General features: G+C 37.4%; 1 protein-coding gene and 1 long non-coding RNA gene across 3 annotated transcripts in view; one reads left to right on the top strand and one right to left on the bottom strand.

Annotated features, from left to right (window-relative positions):
* The window catches only part of SLC25A21 (solute carrier family 25 member 21), a 939,705-nt gene that overhangs the window by 148,694 nt on the left and 765,361 nt on the right, over nucleotides 1-25,650 (bottom strand). For both annotated transcript variants that reach the window (XM_053697732.1, XM_053697731.1), the window contains exon 8: nucleotides 23,728-23,892. In XM_053697732.1, coding sequence (XP_053553707.1) covers nucleotides 23,728-23,892 — 165 coding nt within the window. The remainder of the gene's footprint in view (nucleotides 1-23,727; nucleotides 23,893-25,650) is intronic.
* LOC128645018 (uncharacterized) overlaps nucleotides 18,662-25,650 on the top strand; it is a 261,753-nt gene continuing 254,764 nt past the window's right edge. The window contains exons 1-2 of the long non-coding RNA XR_008400067.1: nucleotides 18,662-18,745; nucleotides 24,448-24,516. This is a non-coding gene — a long non-coding RNA (uncharacterized LOC128645018). The remainder of the gene's footprint in view (nucleotides 18,746-24,447; nucleotides 24,517-25,650) is intronic.

Here is a 25,650-nt window from a genome sequence, read left to right as displayed (position 1 = left end):
TCTGGAATTCAAGGAACTACCCCCAAGGGGAAGGTTCCACATGTCTCACTTACCCTCAAACCAAATAAAGAGACAGGCATTCTTACATTGTGTAGAAGACCTGTTAAAGATGGGAGTGATACACCCAGTTCCAACGGCGGAACAAGGAATGGGATTTTACTCAAATCTGTTTGTAGTTCCCAAAAAAGAGGGAACTTTCAGACCAATCCTGGATTTAAAGATCCTAAACAAATTTCTCAGAGTACCATCGTTCAAGATGGAAACCATTCGAACGATTCTACCCACAATTCAGGAAGGTCAATTTATGACTACCGTGGATCTAAAGGATGCGTATCTACATATCCCTATCCACAAAGAACATCATCAGTTCCTAAGGTTCGCCTTTCTGGACAAAGGCTAACCCAGGATCACCTATCCCAGGGAATGAGCTTCCGCAGTCCAGAGTGGGTCATCGTCACGACCGACGCCAGCCTAGTGGGCTGGGGCGCGGTCTGGGAATCCCTGAAAGCTCAGGGACTGTGGTCTCGGGAAGAGTCTCTTCTCCCGATAAACATTCTGGAACTAAGAGCGATATTCAATGCTCTCAGGGCTTGGCCTCAGCTTGCAAAGGCCAGATTCATAAGATTCCAATCAGACAACATGACGACTGTTGCGTATCTCAATCATCAGGGGGGAACAAGGAGTTCCCTGGCGATGAAAGAAGTGACCAAAATAATACAATGGGCGGAGAATCACTCCTGCCACCTATCTGCGATCCACATTCCAGGTGTGGAAAACTGGGAAGCGGATTATTTGAGTCGTCAGACATTCCATCCGGGGGAGTGGGAACTCCACCCGGAGATCTTTGCCCAGTTGACGCAACTATGGGGCATTCCAGATATGGATCTGATGGCGTCTCGTCAGAACTTCAAGGTTCCTTGCTACGGGTCCAGATCCAGGGATCCCAAGGCGACTCTAGTGGATGCACTAGTAGCGCCTTGGACCTTCAACCTAGCTTATGTGTTTCCACCGTTTCCTCTCATTCCCAGGCTGGTAGCCAGGATCAAACAGGAGAGGGCCTCGGTGATCTTGATAGCTCCTGCGTGGCCACGCAGGACTTGGTATGCAGACCTGGTGAATATGTCATCGGTTCCACCATGGAAGCTACCTTTGAGACAGGACCTTCTTGTTCAGGGTCCATTCGAACATCTAAATCTGGTCTCCCTCCAGCTGACGGCTTGGAGATTGAACGCTTGATTCTATCAAAGCGTGGGTTTTCAGATTCCGTGATAGATACTCTGGTTCAAGCCAGAAAACCGGTAACTAGAAAGATTTACCATAAAATATGGAAAAGATATATCTGCTGGTGTGAATCCAAGGGATTCCCATGGAATAAGATAAAGATTCCTAGGATTCTTTCCTTTCTACAAGAAGGTTTGGATAAAGGATTATCTGCGAGTTCTCTAAAGGGACAGATTTCTGCTTTATCTGTCCTACTACGCAAAAGACTGGCAGTTGTGCCAGATGTTCAAGCATTTGTTCAGGCTTTGGTTAGGATCAAGCCTGTTTACAGACCTTTGACTCCTCCCTGGAGTTTAAATCTAGTTCTTTCAGTTCTTCAAGGGGTTCCGTTTGAACCTTTACATTCCATAGATATTAAGTTGTAATCTTGGAAAGTTTTGTTTTTGGTTGCTATTTCTTCTGCTAGAAGAGTTTCTGAGTTATCTGCTCTACAGTGTACTCCACCCTATCTGGTGTTCCATTCAGATAAGGTTGTTCTGCGTACTAAGCCTGGTTTTCTACCAAAGGTTGTTTCCAACAAAAATATTAATCAGGAGATAGTTGTACCTTCTTTGTGTCCGAATCCAGTTTCAAAGAAGGAACGTTTGCTACACAAATTAGATGTAGTCCGTGCTCTAAAATTCTACTTAGAAGCTACAAAAGAGTTCAGACAAACTTCTTCTCTGTTTGTCGTCTATTCTGGTAAAAGGAGAGGTCAAAAAGCAACTTCTACCTCTCTTTCCTTTTGGCTTAAAAGCATCATCCGATTGGCTTATGAGACTGCCGGACGGCAGCCTCCTGAAAGAATCACAGCTCACTCCACTAGGGCTGTAGCTTATACACATGGGCCTTCAAGAACGAGGCTTCTGTTGATCAGATATGTAAGGCAGCGACTTGGTCTTCACTGCACACTTTTGCCAAATTTTACAAATTTGATACTTTTGCTTCTTCGGAGGCTATTTTTGGGAGAAAGGTTTTGCAAGCCGTGGTGCCTTCCGTTTAGGTGACCTGATTTGCTCCCTCCCTTCATCCATGTCCTAAAGCTTTGGTATTGGTTCCCACAAGTAAGGATGACGCCGTGGACCGGACACACCAATGTTGGAGAAAACAGAATTTATGCTTACCTGATAAATTACTTTCTCCAACGGTGTGTCCGGTCCACGGCCCGCCCTGGTTTTTTAATCAGGTCCGATGAATTATTTTCTCTAACTACAGTCACCACGACACCCTATGGTTTCTCCTATTTTTTCCTCCTGTCCGTCGGTCGAATGACTGGGGTGGGCGGAGCCTAGGAGGGACTATATGGCCAGCTTTGCTGGAACTCTTTGCCATTTCCTGTTGGGGAAGAGATATTCCCACAAGTAAGGATGACGCCGTGGACCGGACACACCGTTGGAGAAAGTAATTTATCAGGTAAGCATAAATTCTGTTTTTTGCTAGATTTGTATATATATAAGGGGATGTTTTGCGAATTTTCTTTTCTTCTCTCAGTATAATATCGAACAAATTTTAATAGGTAACATGAAATAAGAACAAGATCGCAGATAAGAATAGCATTTTTTTATACCATTTTTTGTTTTCATTAACATTTTTTATTTTATTTTTTACAAACATATTAGCTTGAAATGATTTTTAAGATACTGTTACGTAATTGCTTTATCAGTGTTACTTTTAATGTGCAGCAACAAACGGAAGCGTTTTGGTTTACTCGCATACAGCTATAAGACAGACAGAGACACTAATTGATACAAGATATATATACTATGATGTAGCTGTGTGTGGTCCGTAGCGCATGTGCGGACATGCTGTGTGAGATGAGACCAACAGCGCGAATTATCCATCTTAATTAATACCAACAGGTGTGCTGTACCACAGGTAAGCAAACGTAACAGGAAATGCTATGTGTTTAAAAGAACCAAGTGATTTACTGTGCATTAGTCCCTGACGAAGTGCCTCCGGGCAGGAAACGCGTCGGACGTTTCATTCTTAGTGCTCCCTCCCGAGCTCACTTGTACAGTGCCTAATTTTGGCTTTAAATAAAGTCGGTTTTTACTTGCAAATAAGGCGGCTGAAGTGTTTTGCTTGCAGCAGACAAACTACACAGTATATATATATATATATATATATTTGATAAATAGAGCTAGATACATTTAAAAATAAAAATAGCATTTTCTTCTAAGTGAAGAACAAATGCATTTAAAGTATTTATATAAAAAAAGGATAAGTTATATGTCAAGGTATTTGACTGGAAAGGGTTTAAAGGCATATATATATATATATATATATATATATATATATATATATATATATATATATATATATATATATGCATTTCTATGTAAGATAAACATTCTCTGGTTATTCGGTTTTACCACAGGTTTGTAATACCAGACTGCACATTAATCTTAGCGCAGTCCTGCGATATTGATAGGGCACCCTGCATTATCAATAGCGATCCACTTGTACTCTAGGCCATAGTGTTTTCTTCTAACAAGAATCTTTCTTTAGATCTTCCTTTGTAATCATATACTATTTCATGCAAATAAATACTAGTAAAGTGTGTGCTGCATAAGAAACAATGCCATGAGTTCTACCCTGAATGTATAGTAGCAGTTTACATATCTCAAACTGTAGCTGAATATACAGCTTTGACCCTAACTCAGACATCCCACATCAACACACTGAATATGATGTATGGAAATCCAAACACAACATTTTTTAAATACTTTTCTACAAAGATCAATTTGTCAGATAGTCATTACGGAGGAACACCAGGAAACAATTGGTTGAGAGTGAAAACAAAAGGCTACAGCAGCCGGGACTGAACACAGAAATAACAATCCAAGGGAACCATACTTATTAGATTTCCAATGGTTTTTGCTCTTCTTGTACCATTGAAGGAGCAAGGTTAATGAAGCATGGACTAGTTTTATACACTTCTCTGATACTGGTCAACCAATGAGTCATACAATTTATAAGGCATTGCCATCTATAGAACAGTTCTGAAAAGCTTTATGGCTGTGTCTGCATGGGGTGTACAAAACTAAGTTATCTTACTTTATAAGCGTCAGCAAGGGGCACCAAGTAAGAACAAGGTATAATTTACACTCAGACTAACTGGTGCTCATACCTTTCAAAACATCTTATATTCATTATGACAACGCTTAAACAGATATTCTCATCGTATCTAATGTAAATTTGTATATGTTAGATCATTTTGCCAGGACTAGCACTTTATATACTGTTCTGTCATGATCGATTTTCCTTTATATAGACATTAAACATTCTATATAAAATATATGTTCAATTATATATAGTAAAAAACACAAACAAACAACTCTTTACTTATGTTGCCTGTAATGTAATTGTAAAAATTGAGAGCTTTGTAAATCCTGTTAAAAGTGTAGACTCAAGTCAAGACTGCTACAGGGAGTGCAGAATTATTAGGCAAGTTGTATTTTTGAGGATTAATTTTATTATTGAACAACAACCATGTTCTCAATGAACCCAAAAAACTCATTAATATCAAAGCTGAATAGTTTTGGAAGTAGTTTTTAGTTTGTTTTTAGTTATAGCTATTTTAGGGGGATATCTGTGTGTGCAGGTGACTATTACTGTGCATAATTATTAGGCAACTTAAAGGGACACTGAACCCAACATTTTTCTTTTGTAAATCAGATAGAGCATGCAATTTTAAGCAACTTTCTAATTGACTCCTATTATCAATTTTTCTTCGTTCTCTTGCTATCTTTATTTGAAAAAGAAGACATCTAAGTTTTTTTGGATTTAGTACTCTGGACAGCACTTTTTTATTGGTGGATGAATATATCCACCAATCAGCAAGGACAACCCAGGTTGTTCACCAAAAATGGGCCGGCATCTAAACTTACATTCTTGCATTTCAAATAAAAATACCAAGAGAATGAAGAACATTTTATAATAGGAGTAATTTAGAAAGTTGCTTAAAAGTTCATGCTCAATCTGAATCACAAAAGAAAAATTTTGGTTACAGTGTCCCTTTAACAAAAAACAAATATATACCCATTTCAATTATTTATTTTTACCAGTGAAACCAATATAACATCTCAACATTCACAAATATACATTTCTGACAAAAACAAAACAAAAACAAATCAGTGACCAATATAGCCACCTTTCTTTGCAAGGACACTCAAAAGCCTGCCATCCATGGATTCTGTCAGTGTTTTGATCTGTTCACCATCAACATTGCGTGCAACAGCATCCGCAGCCTCCCAGACACTGTTCAGAGAGGTGTACTGTTTTCCCTCCTTGTAAATCTCACATTTGATGATGGACCACAGGTTCTCAATGGGGTTCAGATCAGGTGAACAAGGAGGCCATGTCATTATATTTTCTTCTTTTATACCCTTTCTTGCCAGCCACGCTGTGGAGTACTTGGACGCGTGTGATGGAGCATTGTCCTGCATGAAAATCATGTTTTTCTTGAAGGATGCAGACTTCTTCCTGTACCACTGCTTGAAGAAGGTGTCTTCCAGAAACTGGCAGTAGGACTGGGAGTTGAGCTTGACTCCATCCTCAACCTGAAAAGGCCCCACAAGCTCATCTTTGATGATACCAGCCTAAACCAGTACTCCACCTCCACCTTGCTGGCGTCTGAGTCGGACTGGAGCTCTCTGCCCTTTACCAATCCAGCCATGGGCCCATCAAGACTCACTCTCATTTCATCAGTCCATAAAACCTTAGAAAAATCAGTCTTGAGATATTTCTTGGCCCAGTCTTGACGTTTCAGCTTGTGTCTCTTGTTCAGTGGTGGTCGTCTTTCAGCCTTTCTTACCTTGGCCATGTCTCTGAGTATTGCACACCTTGTGCTTTTGGGCACTCCAGTGATGTTGCAGCTCTGAAATATGGCCAAACTGGTGGCAAGTGGCATCTTGGCAGCTGCACGCTTGACTTTTCTCAGTTCATGGGCAGTTATTTTGCGCCTTGGTTTTTTCACACGCTTCTTGCGACCCTGTTGACTATTTTGAATGAAACGCTTGATTGTTCGATGATCACGCTTCAGAAGCTTTGCAATTTTAAGAGTGCTGCATCCCTCTGCAAGATATCTCTCTATTTTTGACTTTTCTGAGCCTGTCAAGTCCTTCTTTTGACCCATTTTGCCAAAGGAAAGGAAGTTGCCTAATAATTATGCACACCTGATATAGGGTGTTGATGTCATTAGACCACACCCCTTCTCATTACAGAGATGCACATCACCTAATATGCTTAATTGGTAGTAGGCTTTCGAGCCTATACAGCTTGGAGTAAGACAACATGCATAAAGAGGATGATGTGGTCAAAATACTCATTTGCCTAATAATTCTGCACTCCCTGTATGTTCCACACTGTCATTGGTTTATACATGTCCCTAATTGGCTGCTGCAGAGAAGAACATCTAGGTTACAACATGGTGGCACCCTTTGCTTTACGGACACAAAAACTTTACGCTTACTGTAATATTTTATAAACTAAAATATCTTTTTAAAAAAATGCATATTATTCTCTGGCTAAGCTTTGCTTTAAAATATGTATTAGTCTTCAACATTGTTTTACTTAAAATGAATTGTACCCATGGATAGCGCTGCAGAATATGTTGGCGCTTTATAAATAAAGTATAATAATATTTATAAAAAATATATGCATATTTTTGATACTGTGTTTGTATGCCAAATACATTTTTTATCTCAAGTTGGTCATTAAAAGCTTACATGGAAACAAAAACAGTTATAGCTTCAACTAGAAGAATATTTGCTAATGCAAGTATATTCTAAAAATGCATCTATTCAAAAGATAAATGCACTGATGTGCATTACGATTTTAAATGAACTATGCTTTTAAAGGGATACTAAACCCATTTTTTTTTCTTTTATTATTCAGATAGAGCATGCAATTTTAAGCAACTTTCTAATTAACTCCTATTATTATTTTTCTTTGTACTCTTGATATCTTTATTTGAAAAGCAAGAATGTAAGCTTAGGTGCCGGACGATTTTGGGTTAAGCACCTGGGTTACGCTTGCTGATGCTGGTGTCAAAAACATCTAAATATATCTTTTATTTTATACCTCTACCTTACTTTTTGAGGAATGCTTTGCATGTTCAACATGGGTAGAAACCTTTCAATTCCTCACCCAATATACCCATCTATCTAGTTTTTGATCCTTATATCTGTAGGTTAGCATCATCTTTAGATTTCTACACATTTTATATATTACCTCAGGGCGTAATGGAAAAAGGGGGCCCGTATGTTATCAGATTTTAAAATAGACCTATGTCTCCTTAAAATGTTTTCAATAATATATTTGTTAGTACTTATACTATGTTATGAAAGGAACAATTGGGCAAACGGATCAGATTCTGGATTTACTACTATGTTTGGAAAGACTTTTTAGTTGTTTTTGTGAATGTGCTTACATCTAATTTGCTAATATTTCATATTTCTGCTTCTATTAGTGTGGGTCTAATGGCCTTCACTTGATTATCCCCATTTTTTTTATATACACTTAAAGTGACAGTCAACACCAACATTTTTATTCTTTTAAAAGCTAGATAATGCCCCTAATACCCATTCCCCAGCTTTGCACAACCAACATTGTTATATTAATATACTTTATAACATTTAAACCTCTAAATTTCTGCCTATTTCTAAACCACTACAGACAACCTCTTATCACATGCTTTTTTTTTTTTAGCTTTTCATAGCAAGAGACTGCTAGTTCATGTGGGCCATATAAATTATGTGCTCATGCCCGTGGGTTGTGGATGACACTGTACTAATTGGCTAAAATGCAAGTCAATAGATAATAAATAGCCATGTGATCAGGGGGCTGTCAAAAGAGGTGATACAAGGTAATCACAGAGGTAAAAAGTATATTAATATAACAGGGCAATAGGTAATAAAGGGATTATCTATCTTTTTAAATAATAAACATTTTGGAGTTGACTGTCACTTTAAGCATTTATTTTGCGCAATCAAGAATTTACATTTCTTGATCAGCATCAAACAGGTTATAGGAGAACCTTGTTTCTTAATTGTATTTGTATCTCCGTTTAGCGCTTGATCTGGCAGAAATTACAATAACAAATATCTGTGTGTTACTAAATATATTTTACAGTTCAAATTCTTCCTTAACACAAATATTGTGCGATGGAGTCTTGCCTACACTAATAAATGGATATTACCTCTTTTTTATTTATTACAAATAAAAGAGGGTATTTTAAAATGCTTTACATTTTCAATTAATGTTATTTTCCTGAAACAAACTACTTTTTGTGTTCATCCTTGTGTAAAAGTCAAATATACTTAAATTTATGGAATACAGTCAAGTATAACATTTTTACATGAAATGAATGTTACACATTTCTATTTTGTAATAAAAGGGTTAACTTTAAAGGGACATTAAACACTTTGAGATGGTAATATAAAATGATAAATCTTATAAAAAAAAAAAAAACCTTCTACAATATACTTTATTTACATAGGCCTAGATTTGGAGTTTGGCGTTAGTCGTGAAAACCAGCGTTAGAGGCTCCTAACGCTGGTTTTAGGCTAACTCCGGTATTTGGAGTCAGTCAAAAAAGGGTCTAATGCTCACTTTTCAGCCGCGACTTTTCCATACCGCAGATCCCCTTACGTAAATTGCGTATCCTATCTTTTCAATGGGATTTTTCTAACTCCGGTATTTAGAGTCGTGGCTGAAGTGAGCGTTAGAACTCTAACGACAAAACTCCAGCCGCAGGAAAAAAGTCAGTAGTTAAGAGCTTTCTGGGCTAACGCCGGTTTCTAAAGCTCTTAACTACTGTACTCTAAAGTACACTAACACCCATAAACTACCTATGTACCCCTAAACCAAGGTCCCCCCACATCGCCGCCACTCGATTCAATTTTTTTAACCCCTAATCTGCCGACCGCCAACTACGTTATCCTTATGTACCCCTAATCTGCTGCCCCTAACACCGCCGAACCCTATATTATATTTAGTAACCCCTAACCTGCCCCCCACAACGTCGCCGCCAGCTACCTACACTTATTAACCCCTAATCTGCCGACCGCAAAGCGCCGCCACCTACGTTATCCTTATGTACCCCTAATCTGCTGCCCCTAACACCGCCGACCCCTATATTATATTTATTAACCCCTAATCTGCCCCCCACAACGTCGCCTCCACCTGCCTACACTTATTAACCCCTAATCTGCCGAGCGGACCTGAGCGCTACTATAATAAAGTTATTAACCCCTAATCCGCCTCACTAACCCTATAATAAATAGTATTAACCCCTAATCTGCCCTCCCTAACATCGCCGACACCTAACTTCAATTATTAACCCCTAATCTGCCGACCGGACCTCGCCGCTATTCTAATAAATGTATTAACCCCTAAAGCTAAGTATAACCCTAACACTAACACCCCCCTAAGTTAAATATAATTTAAATCTAACGAAATTAATTAACTCTTATTAAATAAATTATTCATATTTAAAGCTAAATACTTACCTGTAAAATAAATCCTAATATAGCTACAATATAAATTATAATTACATTGTAGCTATTTTAGGATTAATATTTATTTTACAGGCAACTTTGTAATTATTTTAACTATGTACAATAGCTATTAAATAGTTAAGAACTATTTAATAGTTACCTAGTTAAAATAATTACAAAATTACCTGTCAAATAAATCCTAACCTAAGTTACAATTAAACCTAACACTATACTATCATTAAATTAATGAAATAAAATACCTACAATTGCCTACAATTAAACCCTGAAATAAACTGAAATAAACTAACTAAAGTACAAAAAATAAAAAAGAACTAAGTTACAAAAAATAAAAAAATATCTACAAACATAAGAAAAATATTACAACAATTTTAAACTAATTACACCTACTCTAAGCCCCCTAATAAAACAACAAAGCCCCCCAAAATAAAAAATGCCCTACCCTATTCTAAATTACTAAAGTTAAAAGCTCTTTTACCTTACCAGCCCTGAACAGGGCCCTTTGCGGGGCATGCCCCAAGAAGTTCAGCTCTTTTGCCTGTAAGAAAAAACATACAATACCCCCCCCCCCAACATTACAACCCACCACCCACATACCCCTAATCTAACCCGCGTCGGAGGTCTTCAGGATGCTGCCGCTCCGCTCCAGATGGATGTCGATAGAAGATGCCGCCTGGATGAAGACTTCAATCGGATGGAAGATCTCTTCTGCCCCGCTTGGATGAAGACTTCAATCGGATGGAAGACCTCTTCTGCCCCGCTTGGATGAAGACTTCTACCGGATCATGGACATCTTCAGCCCCCCGCTTGGGCTTGGATCAGGACATCGGAGGAGCTCTTCAGGACGGATCGGTGAACCTGGTATGGTGAAGATAAGGTAGGAAGATCTTCAGGGGCTTAGTGTTAGGTTTATTTAAGGGGGGTTTGGGTTAGATTAGGGGTATGTGGGTGGTGGGTTGTAATGTTGGGGGGGGTATTGTATGTTTTTTTTACAGGCAAAAGAGCTGAACTTCTTGGGGCATGCCCCGCAAAGGGCCCTGTTCAGGGCTGGTAAGGTAAAAGAGCTTTTAACTTTAGTAATTTAGAATAGGGTAGGGCATTTTTTATTTTGGGGGGCTTTGTTGTTTTATTAGGGGGCTTAGAGTAGGTGTAATTAGTTTAAAATTGTTGTAATATTTTTCTTATGTTTGTAGATATTTTTTTATTTTTTGTAACTTAGTTCTTTTTTATTTTTTGTACTTTAGTTAGTTTATTTCATTGTAGTTATTTGTAGATATTGTATTTAATTAATGTATTGATAGTGTAGTGTTAGGTTTAATTGTAGGTAATTGTAGGTATTTTATTTAATTAATTTAATGATAGTATAGTGTTAGGTTTAATTGTAACTTAGGTTAGGATTTATTTTACAGGTTAATTTTGTAATTATTTTAACTAGGTAACTATTAAATAGTTCTTAACTATTTAATAGCTATTGTACCTGGTTAAAATAATTACAAAGTTACCTGTAAAATAAATATTAATCCTAAAATAGCTACAATGTAATTATAATTTATATTGTAGCTATATTAGGGTTTATTTTACAGGTAAGTATTTAGCTTTAAATAGGAATAATTTATTTAATAAGAGTTAATTAATTTCGTTAGATTAAAATTATATTTAATTTAGGGGGGTGTTAGTGTTAGGGTTAGACTTAGCTTTAGGGGTTAATACATTTATTAGAATAGCGGTGAGCTCCGGTCGGCAGATTAGGGGTTAATAATTGAAGTTAGGTGTCGGCGATGTTAGGGAGGGCAGATTAGGGGTTAATACTATTTATTATAGGGTTAGTGAGGCGGATTAGGGGTTAATAACTTTATTATAGTAGCGCTCAGGTCCGCTCGGTAGATTAGGGGTTAATAAGTGTAGGCAGGTGGAGGCGACGTTGTGGGGGGCAGATTAGGGGTTAATAAATATAATATAGGGGTCAGCGATGTTAGGGCAGCAGATTAGGGGTACATAAGGATAATGTAAGTAGCGGCGGTTTACGGCAGATTAGGGGTTAATAATAATATGCAGGGGTCAGCGATAGCGGGGGCGGCAGAATAGGGGTTAATAAGTGTAAGGTTAGGGGTGTTTAGACTCGGGGCACAAGTTAGAGTGTTAGGTGCAGACGTAGGAAGTGTTTCCGCATAGCAAACAATGGGGCTGCGTTAGGAGCTGAACGCGGCTTTTTTGCAGGTGTTAGGTTTTTTTTCAGCTCAAACAGCCCCATTGTTTTCTATGGGGGAATCGTGCACGAGCACGTTTTTGAGGCTGGCCGCTTGCGTAAGCAACTCTGGTATCGAGAGTTGAAGCTGCGTTAAATATGCTCTACGCTCCTTTTTTGGAGCCTAACGCAGCCTTTATGTGGACTCTCAATACCAGAGTTATTTTTATGGTGCGGCCAGAAAAAAGCCGGCGTTAGCTACGCGGGTCCTTACCGACAAAACTCTAAATCTAGCCGATATTTTGTCCCCTTTTCTGAAATTGTGAGCTTTTCTGTTCCTGCTAGAAATGGAAGTGCAGAACACTGTTTTATTCTACACAGCCTTTGGCTCCACGCTATAGTGACCTATTTATAACTGTCCCTAATTAGCCACAGCAGAGAAGGTAACTTAAGTTACAACATGGCAGCTCCTATTGTTTTATAGACACTAAAACCTATTTTGTTGATATTTAACCAGCTAATCTTTTCTGTAAATGCATCATTCTATCTAGCATTTATTTAGTGTTTAATGTCTCTTTAAGAAATCATCTTGATTTCAGGTAGAAATCACTTCTTTTTTTTTTTTATGGAAGCAACATATGAACTGATTTTATCTTGGACTAAGTGCTCATAGGAGCGCAAAACAAATCAGAGAATAAAAATTCTCTATGTAAACGTTTGAATGTTTGTTTCAATTAAAGTAAGTCTACTCCAGAATTATTATTGCTTAAAAAGATAGATAATCCCTTTATTACCCATTCCACAGTTTTGCATAACAAACACAGTTATATTAATGTACTTTTTACCTCTGACCTTGTATCTAAGCTTCTGCAGACTGCCCCTTATGTCAGTTATTTTGACAGACTTGCATTTTAGCCAATCAGTGCTGACTCATAAATAATTCCACGGGAGTGAACAGAATGTTATCTACACGGAACACAAGAACTAGCACTGTCTAGCTGTGAAAAACTTTCAAAATGCACTGACATAAGAGGCGGTCCTCAAAGGCTTAAAATTACCATATGAGCCTACCTAGGTTTAGCTTTCAACAAAGAATGCAAAGAGAACAAAGCAAATTTGATGATAAAAGTAAATTGGAAAGTTGTTTACAATGCATGCCCTATCTTAATCATGCAAGTTTAAAGCAAGTTTTTAGAATTTTTCTTTTACTTGAGTGAAACTATTTTTATTTTTTGAATTGATCAATGGTCAAAGGTTATCAATTGTTTTTTTGGGGCGGTGGCTTGTAGGTCAGGTGATTTATCCATATTACTGGTAACAGAATTAAAAGCTTAATAAGTCTTGTTTAACAATCTACAAAACATGCTAAAAACAGCATGTGCACTTGGCAAGGTAAAACTCTCAAACTGCTGCCACCAAAGATTATGACCTAACATAAAGAATTCTCACCAACATCCCGTGGAGCCTCTGATAGGATATAAAACTTAGTGAAAACATAAGAACATGTTCACCATCCGTCTGGAGCACAGACGTTAAAACCTCCTAGCTTCTACTCTCTAACGGTAGCATTTGTAAAATAATTGAGATAAAACTCCCTTACTTGTGGGAAATACTGAACCTGGCCACCAGGAGGAGGCAAAGACACCCCAGCCAAAGGCTTAAATACCTCCCCCACTTCCTCATAACCCCAGTCATTCTGCCGAGGGATCAAGGAACAGTAGGAGAAATATCAGGATGAAAAAGGTGCCAGAAAAATAAATGTAAATTTAGGGCCGCCCATCGGAGAACACGGGCGGGAGCTGTGGATTCTTCCCATACAGAAGGAAAGGAAATTATCTGGTAAGCATAATTTAAGTTTTCCTTCTTAATATGCAAAGAGTCCACAGCTGCATTTCTTACTTGTGGGAAACATATACCCAAGCTCTAGAGTACACAGAATGCTAACAGGAGGGAAAAGAGAGAGGCGGACCCTAATCTGAGGGCACCACAGCCTGCAAAACATTTCTCCCGAAGGCTGCTTCAGCAGAAGCAAAAACATCAAACTTGTAAAGTTTGGAAAAAGAATGTAAGGAGGACCAGGTAGCCGCCTTACAAATCTGATCCATAGAGGCCTCATTTTTGAAGGCCCAAGAGGAAACTACTGCTCTCGTGGAATGAGCCGTAATCCTCAGAGGAGGCTTATGTCCCTCCGTTTCTATGCTAAACTGATGACACTCAGACAAAAAGATAAGGAAGTTGAAGAGGCCCTCTGACACCCACGCTTCCTGTGGAAAAAAAACAGAGAAAAACGTTTGTCTAAATTCCTTCGTATCCTGAAGATAGAACTTCAAGGCACAAACCTGTGACGAAAGGCAAATAATGACTGGGGTTATGAGGAAGTGGGGGAAGTATTTAAGCCTTTGGCTGGGGTGTCTTTGCCTCCTCCTGGTGGCCAGGTTCAGTATTTCTCACAAGTAAGGAATGCAGCTGTGGAATCTTCCCATATTAAGAAGGAAATGCTCTATATTGTTAATCTTTTTAATATGTTTCTTTACACAGTCCTGAAAGACGCACGCTCTGAAAAAATTAGATAAATTTATTGTATAAATAGCAGTTTATCTGCTGCAAAGGGGTTAAATGCATATTCTGAAATTCCCATTTAACATCATGCAGGCAGCCAAAGTTCCTATCTAGGGAACCTGTCCGCAAGCATCTGGGGTCAGTGAAGTGCCATCCACTGCCCACATGTATAATTGGCCAAATGATTACCTAAGAGACCCCGCTCTGCTATTATGCAATTTGACAGGGCTTGGGAATCAGGTCGGGACGATTTCAGTTTGCCATCTCTGCTGTCACATGCCGGCTCTCATTAATGAGCATACTCTGCAGCAGCTCAAAAACAAAAGGCACCTGTGGAACTCCAGGTGAGCATGCAGCAACCAATGGGAAACAAGTATACGTGCGTTTGCTCCAACCACAGTCCTTACCTGAAGCAGAATGGTGGTACAGCACTCACAGAAGTAAAATATCAGACTTCTGCCCGGGGTGCACTTTGAAAATAAATACACAACGTCCAGAAAGAAAGGCACTCACCGGGTCTTGGAATGTAGAAATAACTTCTTTAATACAGTGACGTTTCGAGGTTTCCCTCGTCCTCAGACCAACATACATATGTATATATATATATATATATATATATATATATATATATATATATATACACACATAGAATAAATAAAACTGGCACTCTATTGTCTTTTCCAAAGTCTTTACTGTGAAGAGGATACTTTGTCCCTGAAACGTCACTTACTTTTTACAGTAAAGACTTTGGAAAAGACCAGAGAGTACAAGTTTTATTTGTTCTATGTGTATGCAGACTAGCACCCTGGCAGCTGCTGGACTGAGTGAGAGTGCTCTTCTTGGCTATATATATATATTTATATATATATATATATATATATATATATATATGGTGTGTTTGTATTTATGTGTTTATAGTATATACATACATATAAAACACATATATACACTTTGGAGCCCTTTCCACTCAAATACATTTGAATATGAAAAATAATATTTAATTTTAATATTTTTACATATGTTTAACAGTGTTTTTAATGAAAATATTTTACTTTCCAATATTCTTCACTTAGAAGAAAATGTTCTTCGTATTTCTAAATAGACATTTCTTTATATACCTGTATATATATATATATATATATATATATATATATATATATATATATATATATATATATATATATATATATATTTATACCTGTAAATATTCATATAGATATATAGGTAAAGATATATATTTTAAAAAAAAATACATATATACATTAGCACTGCAGAATCTGTTGGCGCTCTACAAATAACCGATAATAATAATAATATCTTGTTTAGCCATCCTGTGTTTTAAGATATAATCTATAAATTCCATCAAATTGGTCAGTATTGCTTCAGACTTGAAAAAGGAGGACATTCTTCCGAAAGCGTGTCAACTTATAAATGTATAGTTAGTCCAATAAAAAAGTATCATTGCTCAATGCAATACTCTTGTTTTATATATATTGGCTTACTATAATTTTTAGAAGTGAAACTGGGACCACCTAGCGCTGTATGGTCAGGGTGTGGTTAAGGGGCGTGGTCAAGGGGGCATGGCGATTGCAGACCGGAACTAATTTTCCCAAAACTCACAAATTCATAATTTAATCTCTTAAAAAACAGGCTCTGATTGGAATAGAAGGTATCCATAAGTACCACTAGATCATTCCGTTATATGAAAGTAGTTAGGTTTGGAAAAGTCAGAAGTTAAAGCAGAAACTACTGAGAGATGGTGAGGATATGGCTATGCAAATTAGTATTTCTACATATGTAGAGGAATTATATTAAACAATATACATGTTGGCATCTGTGTCCGCAGTGTTAATTATCATTAGTATGACCAATGCAACAGCATGGTGCACATAAGGAGACACATACAGGCCCTGCAATTGTACAGGGATGAATGTAAGTACTGTGATATGGAAGCATTAAACTGCTGGTCTGTGCTCATGACCAGATTTAAGTAATAAAACTGAATTATCAGTCAGTAGTTGAAGAGCAGGGGCAGAATGCTCATTGATGGGAGGCTACTGCTTGACCAGTCTGGGACAAAACTAAAGAAACCCTAGGACCTATAGCAAAATGTAAAAAACGGAGCTCCTCCTTTACACCCTTCCCTTTTATTTTTCATCCATATAAAAGAGTAGTAGTTTGTTCTGTTGCACTTGAATGCTTCATTTTGTCGGACAACAAAGGCTAATTTTTAAATCTCTATTTAACCTCTCTGCATCTGCTGTATAATAGAGAGAGAAGAGACAGACAATAATGTCTAATGCTGCTCCCTAGAGCTTTGGGAGGGATAACAACTACATTCCTCGGATCCTAATCGATAAGCCAATAGTAACTAGAAGTCATTAGCGGTTAATAGTTGTAGTTGAGAGGTCAGCGCTAGTCTAGTGATGGGAGGTTAGTGTAGAAGCACGTAGTATTCATAGTAAGCACTGACCCAAACAGAGAAGATTAGGATTTCAACATTTATTGATGGGAGTTGGAGACTGTACCAGTAAAATAAGAGAATCTAGTTTAAGGAAATTAAGTGACGCAATTGTTGCTCCCGTAAATAAATACCAGTACTGGATAATATTACACCAATATCCCAGTTGGTTGCATTTATTATTTACCTCCTAGTTTCAATGGGTCAGTCCTTATGAGACTATGACCCAAATGAGTGATAATTACTGCTTGTGGCATAGTGATGACGGCTGATTCTGACTCACCAATTTCCTGAACTGATTATGCTCACTCTGAGGGAAGGCATGGTAGTGTGTACGGGAGGTAGCTTGGATATTCCTGGTCTTATTTGCTCCTGTTCTGCCCTGTGTGCCTTGGTGCCACGGTTATAAATAACTCTTTCCTGGCCCTGCTTTGCTCCCGTTACTGACTCTCTTCGTGTCCTGGTTCAGTCTTTTTTTCCCTTTTCTTCCACGATTATTACCAGTACCTTATAGCCCTGGTTCTGCCCTGCACTGTCACTGCTGCTGTCAGTGTTTTGTCAGATGACACCTTAAATTTATCTCACCGCAGCACGTTTTTGGATTGGCTGAATAAAGCTATTTTTGGGGTGTCACTTAGGGTGGCTTCCAATCAGAGGGTTGTGTGGTACTTGCAATTTATTTTGAGTTAAGAGGGGGCATTCAGGGACCTACACAGTATAGCATTTCGTGATAATACTGCCCATGTCAGCTATGCTAGTCAATTGCAATCAGAATGTAAAAAAAAAACGGCTTTTGCATTGCCAGTATTTGTAATGCTGGCACCGGCTGGGAAAGAATGAACAATCGGGTGGGACACTGGGACAGCGCCTCCAAACAGGGACAATCCCACTCAAACTGGGACGTCTGGTAAATATATATATATATATATATATATATATACACACAGTATATATATATATATATATATATACACACTGTATATGTATATATATATATATATATATATATATACACACTGTATATGTATATATATATATATATATATATATATACACACATAGATATTTAAAAATAAATAGAACATTTTCTTCTGAGTGAAGAATATTGGAATGTAAAATACTCGCAACTCACTTCGGGTTTAGCGCTGTAGGTCTAATGCATGTCGGTTCAGTCTGCAAATGATAAGTGTTATTTTTTTTAATTCAGCTCGCTCCATTGAAGTCTAAGGGGAGAAGAAGTTAACGCGGTCCTGATATCGAAAATCCTGAAGTTAGCGGGTATGGGGTTTCGCTTGTACGCTAACTTTTTCAACTTGTAATATGCGCTAACCCGGCCATGTTAAAATTTTACATTGCGCGCAATTAGCATGCGAGACAATTTTTTTGTTAGCGCGCCACTAGTAAATGAAGAGAATCTTTTTAAAATGTATATACACCAAACGGAATATTTAATGCACCTTAATTTTCAGATGCCTCATTTTTTTAAACATATATTTATATATAAAAAGGAAAACAATATACAGAGGTGCACAGTCACAAGGGAGATATATTTATATATAAATATTTTAATTGTAGTTGCCAGTTCCTGAGACATGCGAGTGACGTGACACTAATCCAATCAGAATTAGATTGCATGAGGAAGAGGTGAGTGTTACAGTAAGAGCTTGCTTTGTGTTTCTGGGTTTCAGTTGGAGAAGCTGGTTGCACCGTATTTGACATCCTATCACCCTGTCCTCTGTATAAGAAAGATACAAGATTAAGGTAAGTAAGTTGCCAACAGAAAGTTGAGACATCCACAAAGCTGGATGACGAGCTCTTGTTAGTTCGACAAGGAAAATATTGTCTATAGGATTAAATGTTCTTTAAAATGTTTCAGCTACAAACAGTAGTTTTACTTCCGCATTTACCTCTGCAATGAATTACAGAAATATGCTACAACTGCACCATTTTTCTAAGTCACTTAGCTTCCAGTGTGTCTTAAAATGAAATAAGTCTTATGATTGCCTTATTGTTAGCATAGTTATTTATCTTACGTTTCAACTTCCTTATAACCTCCACCAAAGAAAGATAAAAACCTTGTTGTTCTCTCACGCTAAACCAACACGGGCAAAAAGCCGTACTTCAAATATCGCGACCACGTTAATGTATTCTCCCATAAACTTCAATAGAGCGCGAAAAGTGTAAAAAAAAATAACACCCAACAAGTCGCGCAAACCCAATCACGTTTAACCAAGTGCGCTAACCTGACATTAAATAATCTTGTTCACATATGTTCTATTTATTCTTAAATACATATTTCTACATATATCTGATAATTTTTGGTATAATCTATACCTATATGATTATATATAGGTATAGATATATACATATATATATATATATATATATATATATATATATATATATATATATATATATATATATATAGGAATATCTATTTAAAAATACATAGAACATATTCCCATAAAAGAAAAAGAATGTGAAATATTTCCAGTACAAACACAGTTAAACACTTTATTAACCCCTTAATGACCAGCAATGTACCCTGTGACCGTGCTATTTCAGGAAGACAGCAGGAGAGAGGGAAGGTCTAGTAGCTATTCTAATCAAACAATCCCTTAAAGGGACAGTCAACACCAGAATGTTTGTTGTTTAAAAAGATAGATAATCCCTTTATTATTTATTCCCTAGCTTTGTATAAGCAACACAGTAATAATAAAATATGTTTTACCTCTGTAATTACCTTGTAGCTATGCCTCTGCAAACTGCCCCCTTATTTCAGTTCTTTTGACAGACTTGCATTTTAGCCGATCAGTGCTCCTAGGTAACTTCACGTGCGTGAGCTCAATGTTATCTATATGACACGAATGAACTAATGCCCTCTAGTGGTGAAAAACTGTCAAAATGCATTTAGATTAGGAGGCGGCCTTCAAGGTCTAAGAAATTAGCATATGAGCCTACCTAGGTTTAGATTTCAATTAAAAATAACAAGAGAACAAAGCAAAATTGGTGATAAAAGTAAATTGGAAAGTTGTTTATAATTACCTTCCCTAATTGAATCATGAAAGTTTATTTTGGACTTGACTGTCTCTTTAACGGCCAGCGCCGTACAAAGTATGTTGTGGTCGTTAAGGGGTTAAATATAAATAAATATGATTTTTCATGTTTTCAGCTACTACCTCATATCTTTGAGCCCTTATAACCTTTTTTTTTTTTTTTTAATAATTTTTATTTTACAGTGTCATGAGTGTAACTGTACTTTTAAATGTGATTTTGATGTCAGAGATCTGAGGTCGAGCTATCCTGATGCGAGTTAAAGGGACACTAAACCCAAATTTTTTCTTTTGTGATTCAAATAGAGCATGCAATTTTAAGCAACTTTCTAATTTACTCCTATTATCACACTGTCTTCATTCTCTTGGTATATTTATTTGAAAAGCAAGAATGTAAGTTTAGATGCCGGCCCATTTTTGGTGAACAACGTGGGTTGGTCTTGCTGATTGGTGGATCAATTCACACACACACCAATAAACAAGTGCTGTCCAGTGTACTGAACCAACAATTGGCTGGATCCTTAGCTTAGATGCCTTCTTTTTCAAATAAAGATAGCAAGAGAAAGAAGAAAATTTGATAATAGGAGTAAATTAGAAAGTTGCTTAAAATTGCATGCTCTATCTGAATCACAAAATGAAAAAATTGGGTTCAGTGTCCCTTTAAATTCAATTTTGCTGGAGCAAGCTCATTTACTTTCAGCTCGTAATACGCACGCTACTTCAGATGTGTGCAAAGAGCCGCAATAAACCCCTTTTCGCTTGCGCACAACTGTTCGTTTGCACTTGTAATCTAGCCCAAAATATTTAAATATGTGTAATTAAAAAAAAAACATTGCAATGCACTTTCATAATTTATTTTGTCTGCTTTTTCTGCAACTTGAAATTAAAAATTGTAGTGTTTCCATTTCCCCCAAAGTGGCTGGAGTGAATTTAATCTAATGCAAAACTCTGACTTTATCACATGCTGCCATGTATTGTGTGATGTTTGCAGGAGCTCATTTATATATCTTTTCCTAACTGGAAATATAAACAACATTCAAGGGGTGTGTCCAGGACTATAAAACAAAGCATGTTTTTCTAACAAAATTACAGGTTTTAAAAACTTTATAACATTTATTTTGTTTGTGGTTGTGTTGCCATTCAGTAAATAATTTCTAACATATTAATAAAGAAATAACTTTAATGTCCCTTTACGTTCCAGAACATAAACATGCACTTCCTATTAACTTCAAAATCAAACAAAACAACTAACTTTTTTTCCCCAAACAAATACTTTAACATGTCTAAACAGTGCTTTTTCATATGCATGATAGAAATGTTTAGTTTACGGTCCCTTTAAGTGAGCTAATCCTGTTCCAGATTACAGTAACATTTACGCGCATGAAGATTCCGGTAATTACTAACATTACTGTAGTGGCAGCTGCACCCCACAGCTCATACAATATGCATTTGTAGTGTGAACCTTACATCAGGTGCCACATAGTAAACATTTTTCAAATGTCAAACAAGGTGCTGATGATTGAAAATCAGATGTAATCTATAGAAAAACTCAAGTATGAACATATTTAGGACTAACTACAACTGGGTTGTTAAAAGCACATAGTCTTGTATCATATTTTAACATATGTTTATATTGTGATTGTTTACAGAAAGAGAAGCGCTCTACCAGGAACAAACAACAGCTCAGTAGCTTGTTCTATGGCCAGTTACCACCTAGGAGCAACCTCTTTTAGCCGAACTGAGCTATTCACAGAGGAGAACTTTCCTGAAGTATATAAGTCTGATCCTGCCTAGCAAGGTCAGTCCAGCCCCGAAATAGCAGGGGATCCTCCTCTGAACAAAGAACATGGCAACCCCAGGGCCAAAGCAATCATCCGGGGTTGCTGTGTTCCTTGTTCAGTATTATTTAGTATTCACTTAATACTAAACCAGCTCATGTTACTCTAGAAGACTTATAAGGTCAGGCTAGATAAGCATCCTGCAGAGGCCCCAGTACCCTTGAAAGGCTGTGGCAGGAAGTAATGGAAACTGCACAAATGAAGTTAAAAAAAAAGAAAAGAAATGAAAAATTAAAATACATATATATATTGCAATGATTTCTATTAAGTATAAGCCTTTTAGTGCTTTTTTTATTATATCATTTAAACAGACTGTTTCTCATCCCTTTAAAGGGACATCAAAGTAATGAATTACAGGATCAGCAAGTAGAAATGAAAGTTTTGTGATTCAGATAGAGAATGCAATTTAATAAATTAAAATCTTTCACTTCGTATCCTTTGTTAAAACTTTGTTTCATGACTGAGGTAGGCCCAGGAGAGTGCATGTGTCATGAAGACTATATGAAGAGATTGTTACAAACATTGTTGCAAACACGGCTATCATATAGAGCTCAAGATATGTGCATGTACATTGCTGTAAACATTGTTGCAAACACTGCAGCCATATGGCTAAAGACAAACGTACATTCCTGAGCCGACCTAGAATACCCAGAGAACTAAGCAAACTTGATAATAATAATAATAATAATTAATATTTTTTACAAAACAGTTTCTAATTATGAAGTAGAGGTACTAGTACCAAGCTCAGTAATCCCGAAGCAAAAAAGCTGCGTTTATCAAAATGATAAGGGTCACATCTTCTTGCGCTTTATTTGAAATAGTAATTTGATATAAATATATTGCATTACACTGCTGTTTAAATACAAAGATATTTTAAAAATTGATGTGCACCTAATTCTTTAAAGCTGGTTTTGATTTATGTAGGGATAGTATCAGGCTTTATAAAATTGAGTAATGTTGAAAAAAAAAATTACAAATACAAATTTTGGGTGTGACTGAGTAGTTATTTCAGCTGGTAGAGATAAAGGGCTCCATTTATTAATCAGTGCACGCTGCTTCGGAGCCCCATCGTTTCAGGTCCGCCTGAAACAGATGTTAAGAAGCAGCGGTCGTAAGATCGCTGCTCCTTAACTTGTCTGCCACCTTTTAGGTGGTGGTCTGAAATCACCCCGATCGGGATGATTGAAGTCCCCTGCTAGCGGCTGATTGGCCACCAGTGAGCGGCATTGCACAAGGATTTCACCAGAAATGCTTGTGCAATGATAAATGCTGACAGCGTATGCTGTTGGCATTTAGTGAGGTTGAGCGGACATGATTCACTACAGCAAATCATGTCCGCTCGCCTATTTATAAATCTACCCCAAAGACAAAACCTCTTACATGCCATTTTCTATATTCAGTGCTATATGCAATTTGACAGATGTTTGTATTCTGTTTTTCTTTATGCTTCACAAACTAAAGGAAATATGCAAGATCACTAGTTCATAGTTCAGATATGTTGGTATGTCACTAATGTATGCTGAATTTAACAACATTTTCTGCATTGAGCTATACCCACATCCCATATCAGTTTTTGTATTGTGTGTATACAAACATCAGTAGTATCTCATACACAGTACTGACTGTTACACTTATCTGTCTGTTTGTCTATCTGTCCATCTTCTGTCTACCAATCTGTTCTATCTATCCATTTGTCTCTCTGTCTATCTGTCTCTATCTGTCGGTCTAGCTATCTGTCTCTCTATCTGTCCATATACCTTTCATATCTTTTTATTTTAAAACATTTTACTGTAACATTAAACTGCAAGGAAGGCCTTTTCTACAGACAAGGCAATACATAAACAAATGTTACCTTGCTGTCAGGAACTGCATTTTTCACATTGAAATAAAATCCAAAATAAATCATATTGAAGACTCCGTGTCGTCCTAATGTGGCGGTTAGACCTTTGTTGAGCCCTTTGAGCCCTAAGCCTTCTGTTCGGATAATATGGCGTGCTTGAGCAAAGGTGGATGGTTGCTGTAAGGGGAGAAACAATAATTTTACAACACATTATTGTTACACCGTTAATAGTTTATACACAGACTTTGTACTAGAAGAGGTTCTAAACCATAAAGTTTTTGGGAAAACTAAACAGTACAGATTTAGTGGTACAGGTGGGATCTTGATCTTCTAGTAACTATTCCTGGCTTTTATTTTCCCCTCTCCCGCCTGGCTGTACAGGGCACTTGGCATGTAAAAAGGGCACTACCTTGCACATCCAGGGCAGCTGGAACCTCTGGGAGTGCTACAGTAATTAATTAGTATGTACCCCTTCCACCATATCCCCAGGGCTTTATGAAAGACAATAGATTTAACCCCTTAATGACAGGCAATGAGGCATACAGAAATATTGTGGTCTTGAGACTGTCAGCGTCGGCGAGACCCAAGCTGTTACTGCCCTGGGACTCCCTTTTGACAGGTGACATACAGGGTACGTCTGTCGTTAAGGGGTTAATGAGTCAAGCATGTTGCTAATTTCATTAACGGTGCATAGATAATGAAAACTGTCTATATCTTGTCTCATATCCCCAGATAATACCAACCAGAATACCAAAGGGAATAGACAGAGCCAATATCCATACATGCACGCTGCTGAACCAGGTACAGACACTATGCAACTATACAAAAATAGCAATTTTACAATTTAGAGAGACTGATATTTTTTACTTAAGAAAACATAGATGGAATATTTGAACAATTGCATTTTAGATGCATCCATGTCTGCAAAAGAAAAAAACAATCTGGTCCCTCTGAGAAGTAGCACATGCTGTAAAGGATAAAATGATAGCTTTTAAGACAAATGGAGAGGGATAGACCTGGGTGGAGCAATACATGAAGCTTATATAGATTTTAGAATCATTGTTCCAGAGTCCTTTAACTAACAGATCATATCCAAAGATAAAGGGGGAGTCACTATTGGCTTGCATCAGTTTATTTAGTTTAACATATTTAGCTGTTATATTGATTTTGTCCTGCATGGGAATATGATTTGTACCGCACTTTATGGCCCTCGTTTATCAAGGTCCATGTGGACAATGTTACTAGACAAGGAAAATTTCTGCAGGCCTTCAAGGCCTTTGATACATAAACCATTACCATAATTTAAAGGGACAGTTTATCTAAAAGCTTAAATAATTTTAAATCAAAGAATGTCAAAAGTTAAATGTATATGTGTTAACTAACCCATACAGTTTGTTAGCGTTAAGTGCAAATATTTTTTTGAAAAAAAGAAAATATTCTATACAGTCATTTAGCCGCAGTCTTGCTTTATGTGCTGCCCCCTCTCGCTGATGTCACAGTGAGTGTGAACATGGACCTAAATATATGTTTTGGAGAATGCTGGTGCACAAGACCCAGCATTTTCCTGCATTGGTAAGTGTTTAGTGGGCTTTATGTATATATGCTACAGGTAAAGTCAGAAATCCTGACATTACGCAAGCGGCTGTGGGTAAAGCCCAATGTACTGTAATTCCACCGTCTACACTATTTTTTCTTGCCTCTGCCTGGGAGGTTTAAGCAAGGCGCCCCGCCGATCCACTGGCATCCACCCCAAGTGAACCTTGGGGAATAAGGTTTACCGGAGGGGCTTTGCCCCACTTGAACCCCTCAGGTGGTGACAAAAAAAATAGTAAAGATGTGTGAATTACAGTGCATCGTATATACTGTATGTTTGATGCGGTGACTTGATGCACTCTGAGAAAATGTATCGTGTTGCTTTTTCATTAAGAAAGTTAT

This window comes from Bombina bombina, chromosome 1 (assembly GCF_027579735.1).
Source record: "Bombina bombina isolate aBomBom1 chromosome 1, aBomBom1.pri, whole genome shotgun sequence".
Lineage (NCBI taxonomy): Eukaryota > Metazoa > Chordata > Amphibia > Anura > Bombinatoridae > Bombina > Bombina bombina.
The sequence above is the reverse complement of the archived record's forward strand: the minus strand, read 5'-3'. Positions and strand labels throughout refer to the sequence as shown.